This window comes from Poecilia mexicana, unplaced genomic scaffold (genome assembly GCF_051168715.1).
Source record: "Poecilia mexicana isolate PSO_F unplaced genomic scaffold, ASM5116871v1 scaffold_22, whole genome shotgun sequence".
Classification (NCBI taxonomy): Eukaryota; Metazoa; Chordata; class Actinopteri; order Cyprinodontiformes; family Poeciliidae; genus Poecilia; species Poecilia mexicana.
Window position 1 is genome coordinate 12,346,461 of NW_028263391.1, and position 12,200 is coordinate 12,358,660.

Here is a 12,200-nt window from a genome sequence, read left to right on the forward strand (position 1 = left end):
GACACAAGGAAATACATTTTGCCTCCATCCATCCATCTGTCTATTTGCCCATCTATACCTCCATTTGTTCACCTTCATTTCTTCCTCTTCATTCCAAAACACTGAGAAAACAAACAAGGCTGATGAGAATATATTTTTAAAAAGATGGCAACCATTAGTGTGAACAGTGTGGGTCAGATTTAGGTGGATCTACATGGGCATTAGAATAAAACTTGTCTCCGATTTTAATAATAATATTAAAAAAAAAAAGCTGTAAAAATCCACCTGAGGTTCCTGGTGAAACAAAATTGATCAAATCCCAGCTGGCTTCACACCTGCAAGTATTTATAACTGTGAAGGAAGAGAAACCTGCTATTACATGACATGAGATGTTACATGCATGTAAAATAAAACACAGTGTAGAAAATATCTTTGCTCGTTTTGTTTGGGATAACTTGTGAATAAGTCAGGGGTATCATGGTTAAACAATTAACCACGTGGCTGTATGTGGGAAATAAAGTAAACTTTCCTGCCTAAGTCAGATAGTTTGGAGAGTTATTCGGCCAGCTCCACCTCCCGTACTGCAGATGTCGTATTGTCCCCGTTCCTGCTGTTAATATCATGCAGATACATGCATGCAGCTGAGTGCCACTGCTATTCGGATCTGTGAGTCTGAGTTGAAGTAAACTGTGCAGCTGGGTTTCACAGCTTTGCCTAATAGTGACTCATACGGTAAAAAAAAAAAAGAAAGATGCTGTCAGAAAAAAAAAAGTTGACTCAATCACCAGCGACAACCATTCTCATTCTGCAACGCGCAGTTTCAAACAACCTTAATGTTTCCTGACAATCGGCAAAATATCGCTTGATGCAATTGCAGTGTAATATTTAGTGAAGCTTGTAAATCCAACAATGGGTGTTTGCTTTATAAAGAAATGTTTAAGAGAGCAAAAGAAAACACAAAAAGCTTTAAACCTCAGGTTTGCCAATTTTATTTAAATAATTTGAATTTTTCAGATCTTTGCAAAAACTGTACAAGTGAAGAAACTTAAAAACATGACCTTGAAAACCTTTGATCTAATGCAACTGAATCTCAATCAAAACATCACCAAAGAGGTAATATTTCAATCACTGAGTGAAATTCATATATTGCTATGATTCTAAAGAGTCGGGTTCAATAGTTGTGGCTTTCAGCTAATAACAAAACAGTTTTACAAAACAGTAAAATATTCCGCCACACAGCTAAGTTTCCAGTTGTCCAGCAGAGAGCATCTGGCAGGCTAGAGCCTTGGCATGGTTAGGATCAATTTGTCAGCCTACAAAGAAGGTCAGCTGCAGATTAATATAAAACATTCTCATTTATCCAGTGGTGGAACATTTCTAATAAGATGGGAGTGGAATATAACAAGGTACTTCGTCTTAAAGAGCAGGAGAGACTGAAAGGCTTATCGAGTATGACAATATTTTGATTCTTATTCTAATTTCTCTATGTTTTCCATAGAAGTAGCGAAAGGATTATGAATTTGACTGCAATCATTTTCAAGAAATTGTAATCTTGCAAAGTGTTGTTGATGCACAGTCTTTCAGACGGTTCCTTTCAACATGGAACGTACAGCCATAGAAAACGTTTTCACAGCATCTTTTATTTTACTCAGGCTGATTCTTGTGAGCATTCATCGATGCACATTAACTCTCATTTGTAGCACGGGAGAGGACACAGGAGCTGTCAGGATCACGACTTTGTGTTCTGCAGTTATAACTAAGGACGTCACAGTGGATTCATTATTAATCTGGATTGAAATCGTTTTACATGAGGTGAGTGATATAAGAGTTTTGATCAATAGAGCCAGAGAGATGGATTCTAAAGGAAGACCAATCACACACACAAGAGGTGATGGTATGTTTTGTTTCTTTAAAACTGGGGGGAAAAAATTCTACATATGAAAGATTTACCCATTAAAGTAATAATAAACTAAAACTATAGCGTTGACTCCCTTCATCTTCACAGACAGCTTAAAAGGGAGTTGTTTCTTTCTACTGTCACTGCATGCGCAGTAGGAGGGAGTGCAACAAAGTTAATGACTTCATCAGCTTAGCTTCCATTGATGGAAAACCCTTTACAACTCGCATTTTAAAGCTAAATTTAACTAGGTTGGGGTGATTTGATTAATTATTTTGGAAAAGAATTGAATCTGTCTAGTAAAGTGCACCGATATTAAATCTGTTGACGATATAATAAACATGAATGGGAAGAAATCCACGCTTGATTTAATTAACAAAATGTATATTCCTATAAAGTTGAGTGTAAAGAGCTGTAAATTCAACAACCGTCACTAACCGTCACTGTTTGGAAAAAAAAAAACAAAAAAAACATACCTGTAGAAAAAACATGTGTAAATCTAAATTTAAAAGAGATGGAAGATGAGAGTTGACTGGAAGAAAATGCTGGAAAAATGGTACTTGCAAGCAGTCATCTCATAGCAAAGCCCAACCTACAGATAAAAGTAGTATTATAGGCTTCTAGGATAGATTTCTACCCTCATAATCTGTTCTGACCCTGATTGCTTCAGTGGAAATAAAACGGATAAAATAATGGCTCTGGAAAGCCACCCTAGTTCCCAGAAAGATTTCTGCAGTTCTTAAAAAGCACCATGATCAACTATCAAGACTCTTACTGGAAGGTATCAATAATAAACAAGAAGGGGGAAAAAAAGGTAGAATCAAGACCTTTGGATAGAGCTATTCATTTAATTATTTAATTCCTTTGAGCAGTATGAAAAAGGGACTGTAAACATGCAGAATATCTATCACTTCACATGTATTTACTGTATTCTGACTGTGTATGTGTGTGTGTGTGTGTGTGTGTGTGCGCGCGCGTGCATGTGTGCGTGTGTGTGTAGGGGAGTTTTAACCTGATCTGCCTCCTGAAGGCGCATCCTCTCTCTCTCTCAGTGCTACCAGTGCAGCTAACCTCTGCTGCGCTGTTTGTCTAAAACAGATTCTTGTGCATTTTTCTGGGCCAACCTCCCTCATCAAAGTGATTAAGCAATTAAACTGATTGTGCCGATGCTCAGAAGAACAAGGCGAGAGCCCTCGAGAAATGACTGCAAACGCTTTCTTGGAGATAACAGCATAATTTTGGCCTAATGAAAATAAAGCCTAAATGCGCACCCTTGTTTCAGAACCAGGGAAGCAAGCAACAAGGTAAGAAGAAACAGGTGAAGGTGATAAAACTCCAGCTTCTTCTAAGTTATTATTCATTCACATGCAATAAACCCATTCCACTGAGGCGTCTCATTCTTTCTGGAAGATAGATGCTGTAGATGCCGCACAGACTCAGCAAGGGGTTGCAGATGTAAATAACCAAAGTTAGGGGGTTGAATCAACATGCAGTTCATTTCTCAGAGCTGCTGCACACATCAATAATGAAACAAGAGTCTGGCAAGTCACCCAGATCAAAGACACAAACTAAAAATCACTGAATTCTCTCAGAGTTATTATCCTCTGCCACCTGCGTCTGGTAGAGCTATTAGGGAAGTTTGTGTCTGTTCAGGGACCCCCTGTTGGTCAGGAGGCCCAAGAGAACGCAAACAAACTCGCACCAGCTGTAAACATACTACAAAAAAAGCTTCATAGCTTAAAAGTTATGTCAACAGAATTATAATTAACACTAAAAAATGGCAGCTGCATGTATCTGAAAACATTTATAAATAAATCATCATATAAACGTTTTTTTTCCCCCATGGTAGGTTGTAAGAGCAAAATTAAAATGGGCTTTTCCTGAGTCTACATTGTGTCATAATTGATGGACCATATAAAAAGCCACCGGTTGAACTTTTGAAGACAGTGGGCGCAGCTGGAAGTGCCCCCTGGACTCCCTCGCCCCCTTAAACTGAAACTAGGTTTTTAGGGTCACATCCTTGTGCGAGCTCTGTGACAATTACACCCATCAACTCCAAACACTTTACTTTGCGCACCTAACTTATAATGAAGAATTGATCATAGCAGAACGTCAATCACACAGCGAGCTGCATGGGGTGAGAGAAACGGTAACTCACCGCGGGAGGAGATCTCCAGGTGCAGGCGGGGATCTGCAGCCCGGATGGCGGCTGTGTACCGGTCCTCTATCCCGGGCACCTGCGCCTTTTTCTCGGGCATGAGTCGAACCCTGAGCCGGCCCCCGTCCGCTCCGAGCCACCACTCCAGGATCTCCCTGAGGTCCACCTCAAGCAGGAGCACGGTTTCCTCTTCGTACACGTCCAGCCCCCCGCATCCGTTTTTGACCAGATCCTCTCCTATTTCCACCACCACTTGGTTGGATTTCCTGTTCGCCTTGGTTAAGCCCAGATTCAGAACTTTGGACAGCGGCCGCTTGTAGAAGAAGGGGAGCTGTCCATCAGCGGACCTGTTTCCCGACTCTCCTGCGGATCTCGGCTCCACAAAAGTAGCGATGGTTTTCTGCAGAGGAATGCAATGCATTTTTAAGTTCGCGCGCACCGTGTAGCAGCCGCTGAAACTCCGACAGTCTCCGTTTAGGGGTCTCTTGATGAACTCCGCCAGATAATATCGCAGCAGCGAGGGCACGGCGAAATCCACGGCCAGGGTTCTCCTTTTGTTTCTTGACATTATGGTCTGGTTCGAGTCTCGCTTGATGCCGATTTCGCCGCTGTTGCCGCCGCCCGTGCCGCCGAAGCCCGCGGCGGGGACATCCATGCCCGCCGTGGTCCTTGGCGGGGCGCAGCGCAGCCCGGTGAAAAATGCCGCAGAACAAACAAGCAAAAGCAACAACTCGACGTTCATGGTTTCACAAGTGGGGGTCGGTAGGTTCAGGAAAAATCGCCTCTTGATCCCAAATATGCCCCCTTCTCTTGTCACATAAGCAACGCAAGAATGAAAAAAATAAATAAATAAAAAATAATCACAAAGTGCGTATGGATGGATACTGCGTGTCCTGCGCCTCCTCTCCGGTGCGCACCCGAGGAATAACAGGCTTTTACATCCGCTCTCCTCTCACTGTTGCCGTCCTCAGCTCTTCATACGGGAAGAAAAAAAAAAAGTCTCATTTCCCTCCACTCTGTGCTTTTGCCACAATGCCTTATATCGCCGGTGCCAGCAACAAGACGCACTCCGGGACGGTGATTTATATGCTGCTCGGGTCCGCTTCGGTGCCTTTCAAAGACTCCCTGTCTCTTGGCACAGTTGTGACGGCGGTACAAGTGGTCTCTCTGTCAGCGGAGAGGAGGGGGGCGAGAACGCCGCAACCGAGTATTCAGAATGGGAGCAGAAAATTCCGGGGGTCCATTAAAGTTAAGAAATAACATCTGAATCCTCCTCCTGCTTCCAATCTCTAATCGTCGCCTCTTCCGTGCGTGCACATGCGGTAAAGTCATTCACACATCCACACAACGTCAGCCAGTGAGAGAGAGGAGGAGAGAGAAAAAAAATCCCTCAGCAGGCACCGCGGACGCATCTTATGGGCCCTCAAGAGCAGCCGTGACGGAGTCTGTATCTTTATTGGAATTAGAAATGCCTCAAGATGTTCCAGAACAACTCCGCATTGTCCCTCATGACTTTTCTCCCCCCTCTCCCCCCCTCTTTTTTTAATGAATCATCTAGTCTTTTTACGTGTCCGGAAATTGGATTGGATTAGTCGCTTTCTCCCCAAGCTGTGTGCAAATCAAATAGTTTCATAGGGCGGCAATTTGGGTCCCATTCTGCTTAGTTATTTCTTACGACCAGAGGCCAATTTTGTTATCTTTTTTTTTTTTTTTTTTTTTGAAGATCAAATAGGTGCCATGCCATTTTGCGCCTCCTTACTTGGAAATCAGGAGGTGTGTTGGGTTATAGGGCGCAGCGTCGCCAGAAAATGCTCCTCTGTCGCGTCCCCTCACCTGGAGATACCCCCCACCCCTTTTCTGTTCTGTTCGTTGAAAGTTGATCAATGGACACCCACTAGATGGCGTTAGCGCATACTCCTGCTTAAATACAGTTTCATTGATAAATCCCTTCTTCTTTTTTGTATTATCTGTATTTTAAATACTGGATCATTACTTACCTTACCTGCGATATTACATGAATCATACAGGTTCGTCATTTCTTTAGAATACTGAGACATTTACTTATTTGTGTATTTAGTAGTTTATTTTAGTACACTAGAACTATAATCTAGCACTGAGAAAATGTTCCAGTGCATTAAATAGGTTTTCAAATAATAACCTAAATTTTACGAAATGCAGTCACGTGATTTAATTTAGCATGGGGATTAGAAGGAAACCATTATGACACTATACAAAACTGAATTTTCCCCTTAAATATAAACATTAGCTGTGCCACTCCTGGGGTGGGGGGCTAATATCAAGTGTTTAAGATGACTGGCAGTAACTCTTTTTAATCTCAGAGTGTGAATTTTGGCCCAGTCTTCTTTGCAGAAATGTTTTAATTCAGCCACATTTTTATATTTTAGAGCCTAAACAATCCATCTATAGTCATAACACAGCACTTAATGAAGGATGTAAGCCTTAAAACGCTGCTTGGTATTTACTCAGGTTATTCTTATCTAACTTCAAAATTAGATAAGAATCTAAAGCACTTAAGGTTGATCAAGAGTATAAGAAATACATTTGATAGAAAGGTTATTGTGGAAAGCTGAATATTCAGTCTCATAAAAACAACATTTTAATACAGAGTTTGAAAAGGAAAGTAATTCACAAATGACTGTTGCTAAAGAAGCTGGCTGTTCAAACTGTGCTGCAGCCACATAAAATGGACGTTAAGAGGGAGGAAACATACAGTACTGCCCGAGTAACAGGGATAAACACAGACTTGAGAGGATTGTGAAGTAAAGCCCATTTAAGAGTTTAGGGGAGATTCAGACGTTGTGGACTTCAGCTGGAGTCGGTGCTTGAAGCGGCAACACACACTGTTGCATCCATAGCCTGGGCTAAAACTTTTGCATTCTCTGTGTTAAGTCAGCTATGAAAAAGAAATGGCTAGAACTTTTTATAGAGCTTAAGGAGAAAAAAGACCGGGCTGCTGTTCACTGATCTAAGGTTCACTTTTCAGATGAAAGTAAACATGGCATTTTATTTGGAAATTATGATGGCAGCATCTGGAGGAAGAGTGGAGAGGCATCCATACAAATTATGAAAAGCAGGTCCTGGATGTTCTGTGGCAGGTCTGCAGGTTGAAGGTTCACCTGCAGACCTGCCAGTAACTTTTTAGTTACTGAATGCAGCAACTAAAAAATGGCACAGAGAAGAGAGCATGATGATCCATCCCCATAAAGCTAGTTCTGGCTATTTTTGACTTACTTAGGGTTATGAGTTAAATTGTATGTGTTGCTTTGACATCAATGTTTTCAAAAAATTGTGTTTATAAGATCTAACAATGTTTATTAATGTCAGGGTTTCCCCCTGTGTATTATAAGCCTGGCGGGCCACCAGGCTTTCCTTGTGCCCCCACCATGCTAAGCACTGCTTATTTTTTAAGTCTTTTTAAAATGTTTGCATTTTTTAAGACTTTATAGTTTGTGTTCAGGTATTAATCTTCTAATCTTTTAATAACACATAATTATCAAGATATATTTTCAAATTTCCTATAAACATTTTTTAACTCAAAAACATAACGGGCCGCTGGATGAATGCGCCCAACCACCGGGCTTAACAAGTTTTCTGAGGGAAACCTTGAATATCTACTGTACCCTTTTTAAATAAAACAAAACAATTGAATTTTAACATAGAGGTAAGCACAAAATGTGCTTGTGCATCTTTAGGAAGACTAGAGAGAGAGAGATTTGCTTTGGCAGGTTATGTAAAATAATGATATAGATTAAAATTTCCTATTTACCACAAATATGTGATCATGTTGATAAACTCAACTTCTGTTTTTAGTTTTCCAGCCATATAGTCAATAAACTTTTGCATCCCTTATTTTGAAATAATTTGATAAGATCACTTATTTCTTGGACTGACCTATCTGCCAAGAATATTTCTGTGGTCAAGACACCAAAAGAGAGTACAAATTATATTTCTTTATTTATTTAATAATACCTTGAATAATTTTTTGATGAAAGTTGTTTCCATGTACATTAGAGGCAGACTAAGGAGCTAAACCCAACTCTGATATTCAAACCAGTGTACAGAACCAACCAGCAGACTTCACAACATCAGAGATATGCAGGGGGAACTTACTGAGGAAACAAAAAGTAAATAAAGATGAACTCACTGGAGCGATAAAGCAGAATGGGGTTGATTGTGCATATGGAGTGGTGTAATGAGGAGGTGAAGCGCAGCTGAGGTCACGAAGATGTAAATTCAAAAGAACAGAACAAGAAATAAAACTCAACTGAAGGACAGTCCAGCTGACAGCGAAACAAAACAAAGCAACCAAAGATTAAATAAATGAAACTCAAGAGCAGGATGAAGATACAAGCCATGATGAACTATCCAATAAATACAATAACGAGGGAGGGAAACAAGTAAAACAATAAAAAATAGGATAAAGAATAGACTTTTTCCAAACGTAATAAAAATTATTTTCCAGACTTATAATTTATGAGTTCTCGATGCATGTCACTCAATTTTCAAATATGACAACATCACCCAAGGACTTTATGGTGAACACTATGCAGGTTTTATAGGTGGAACCTGCAAAACACATAAAGAGTAAATATCAAAGGAAGGAAGGAAGGCAGGAAGGAAGGAAGGAAGGAAGGAAGGCAGGAAGGAAGGCAGGCAGGCAGGCAGGCAGGAAGGAAGTAAGGAAGGAAGGAAGGAAGGAAGGAAGGAAGGACGGACGGACAGAAGGAAGGCAAAGAAAAGGGGACTCGACTCAAGAAAGAAAGTAGAAAAGAAGCACGACAAAAAATGAAGGGAGAACAATAACAGGAACAGTGAAAAGTGAAGGACATAAGAAAGGGGGGACATATGGAAGTATGGTTGGAAGGACAGATGGAAGAGAGACATGAAAGTGATGACAAAAGGAAAAATTACAATAATTACAAATTACAATAAACAGTGTGAAGAAAAAAAGGAAAGAAAGATAACAGGAAAAATAAGGAATGACACAAGGAAGGGAGAATGAAAAGACATACTGAGAAAAGGACAGAAGGATGCAAAGAAAGAAAAACAGACAAAGAAAGTCAGAAAGACACAGAAAGAATGAAAAAAGGAAGAAAAGACAATTGAAGAGAGGCAAATTAAGAAGTGTAGTGGTTACACCAGAAAAAAAAGGAAAGACACAGAGGGCAAAAATTGCAGAAATAAGGAAAGAGGGAAACATGGAAGAAGAAAAATAAGGAAGAAAAAACACAAAGAAAAACATGGGGACAGGCAGAAGGGAGGACAGAAGAAATCAAAGAGGCACAGAAGAAAATACATAAGAAAGGATGGTCAACTTTTGGTCAAGAGGAAGGGGGAGGAAGCCTGGATATATAAATGTTTTTGCAATGCATAAGGACCCTGAAAGAAATGGTTCTTGATGATGGGAAGATTTCTGCCTAAAAAAAAAAAGAACCAATCTAAAGTTGTCCTGAATGCATTTTAGAGAGAACCATCCCTGTATCGTGTGAGTGTGTGTGTGTAAAGCAGATTATTATCAGCACATCATATTCACCCCCATCAGCAGGAGAGAGTAGCCCAGCTGAGCTCACTGCCCTGCTGCTGTGCTTTATTACCGCCGTCCCACAGCTACTCAGCATTATTCATAACATAGTCCTACATTTTCTGCCCTGGCTCTGAGCAGCAGCAGCAGCCCTCTGATTGCACAACAATGCTTTGTATTTAAATCACAAGAAAAAAAAAGTCCAATATTGATATTACAGAAACTGAATTTTCAGTTCGACTGACCAGCCGATATGTTGTTTATCCTCTGCGCTGATACTTATTGAGTAATTTAGATTTACTAGCAGAAAGGTCATTTAAAACATTTATTGTTGACAGATCTTCGCCTGAAGTGTCTGACATTCTGGTCCCTGGTTCCTTTTCTACTCAGATCTACTTTTTGAATTGCACTGAGTTGAAGGGACAAGGTCCCGTTGGTCTATTTGTGATTAGGCTGTTCTCAAAAGGATGAGCTGAAAAGAAAAACATTTCTTTTTTTCCAGTGTGAAAAAGCAGAAGATTGCAGTCTTGTTCGTAATCTGTCAAAATTAAATTTTTAACTGAAAAACACCCACACAATTATCTGTCCTTACATGTCAAGAACAAGTATTTTACCGAAAAAATTACTGGATTTTAGTTGCAAGGTAATGGAAAATGTGTATCTTTGAGTTCAGGGAGTGGGAAAATACACTCACAAGAAAAGAAATCTAACTTTCTGGTTGGTGTGTGCCTCGTTACATACAGTGTAAAATTAATATATTTAAGTCTGGATAGCTTAAAAACGATCCAAAATTAAATTTAGGGAACAGTCTGGTCCAATCTGGACTTAAACCCAATTGAGACCCTATCGCACAACCTTAAACATAAAATGTTACTCATAATGGACTCAGCATCTGTTTCTCATCTTTACAAGTAGTTTTGTGCATCCAACAACAAAAAATGTGCCCAACCATGAGGAGTTTTCAGTTTTAGTGCCTTTAAGAAAAAGAGCAGGGAAATAATCCGATCTGATCAATTCTAGACATAGTCCATGATATTTCTTTGGAATAGCACGTTTGAATGGTGTGAAAACATTAAATTATTTCATGAGAATCTGTAGACGTGTCTGTATATTCTGATCTGACCTGATTGAAATGAAGAAAAAGTGGAAGGAGACGCTGCAAAAAAGCTTTTTCTTAGATTAATTATGCATCCACATTCTGACCACATTATTCAAAACAAGCTTGTTTTATTCATAGTGGGACAAGGTGAGGAATCAAGAATGACGGTGGATGGAGTGAATGAGGCCACATTGCAGACACACTCAGTCTGTTCAATATCTAATCTCTGCTGCTTGATGCTACACAAGCTGCTCCCTTTCTCTGCATAATATTTCACATTAACGCTCGAGACTGCCTCGTAATTGCCTCATTGTTACTCCAGCGTCTGCGGCCAGATAAAACATGGTTAAATGCCAGTTAATCTCTTCAAACAGGTATCTGCAGATAAACTTAATCAGACAATAGCAGATGATTTTCCAAGATTAAATGGAAATTTGATCATTTGGGTTCTCGGGGCAAATGAACAGTGGAAATTGTGAAGCCATTCAGTGAAACAAGACAATATCTGGACTTATTAATAAAAGATTAAACACATCCGTAATGTTGGCTAAATTGATTTTTAACTAGCAAAACCCAAAATCAAGGATCAGAGCCGCCGTTCCATTTCTCACGCTAAATTGGTTTTGATGAACAGATATTTATGCACATAATGATGATTCAGATGGGTTCATTTGGAGCTCTGCTGGCTGAGAAGAAGGGCTCCCTCTTGACGCCTATTGCTTTATTCCCAGTAATAAGCACACACAGACCACCAAGACAACTTCATCACTTTGTGGCTTATCGGTCACTTGTACTCATCAGCAATCAAGGAGTAAAACAAGCCCAAGTCTGGGTGTCGGTGCTGGTCTTTGCAGGAATCCTTCTGCTGCCTCACACTCAAATACACACACAGACACAAAGATAGCTTAGATATACACTACACTGCCAAAAGTGTTGGGTCACTTTCCTTTACATAGACATGAACCGTTATGTCAGCCCACCCATTGCAGAGATAACAATTTCAACTCTTTCCACCAGATATAGGAGGAGTGCATTCATGGGAATGTTTGAACAGTCATCCATCAGTAAGACACTAAGGTTTGACAAAAAGAGCTGGTTTACAGTCTTGTCTTTAATTTCGCTCAAAAGTATTCTTCTGAGTTGAAGTCAAGACTGTGCAGTCATCTGCTTCCACATTAAAATCACCACCCGTCTTTTTTCTTATGGATCTTGCTTTGTGAATTAGTGCACAGTCATGTTGGAACAGAAAAGGGCCATCTCCATTGTCCAGAGAGACTTTCCCACGCCCTAATCTACTTTTCTTGGAGTTCTTGCACAATGCAAATAAATGTTTGACTATTTTTTTTATTATTTAAATAAACTGACCAAGTATTAACTTTTTTTTTCTTTAGTGTCCAAAAGGTCATGAATCCCTGGGCAGAGAGCCATGTCCCCTATATTTAAAAAGAAAACCCAACAGGGGTCCATCCATTTTTCACATCTATACCCCAGTTTCCGTTTTGCCCAGGGCCTGTGTTTGAAATCC

The 12,200-nt window shown here is 40.1% G+C and overlaps 1 protein-coding gene across 1 annotated transcript; it reads right to left on the reverse strand.

The window, feature by feature from the left end:
- Positions 1 to 3,944: 3,944 nt before the first annotated feature.
- Positions 3,945 to 6,289, reverse strand: LOC106927850 (ALK receptor tyrosine kinase). Its single transcript, XM_015003687.2, has one exon. The coding sequence runs from the start codon at positions 4,774 to 4,776 to the stop codon at positions 3,976 to 3,978; it is 801 nt and encodes a 266-aa protein (XP_014859173.2). The 5' UTR covers positions 4,777 to 6,289; the 3' UTR covers positions 3,945 to 3,975.
- Between the last annotated feature and the right edge of the window lie 5,911 nt (positions 6,290 to 12,200).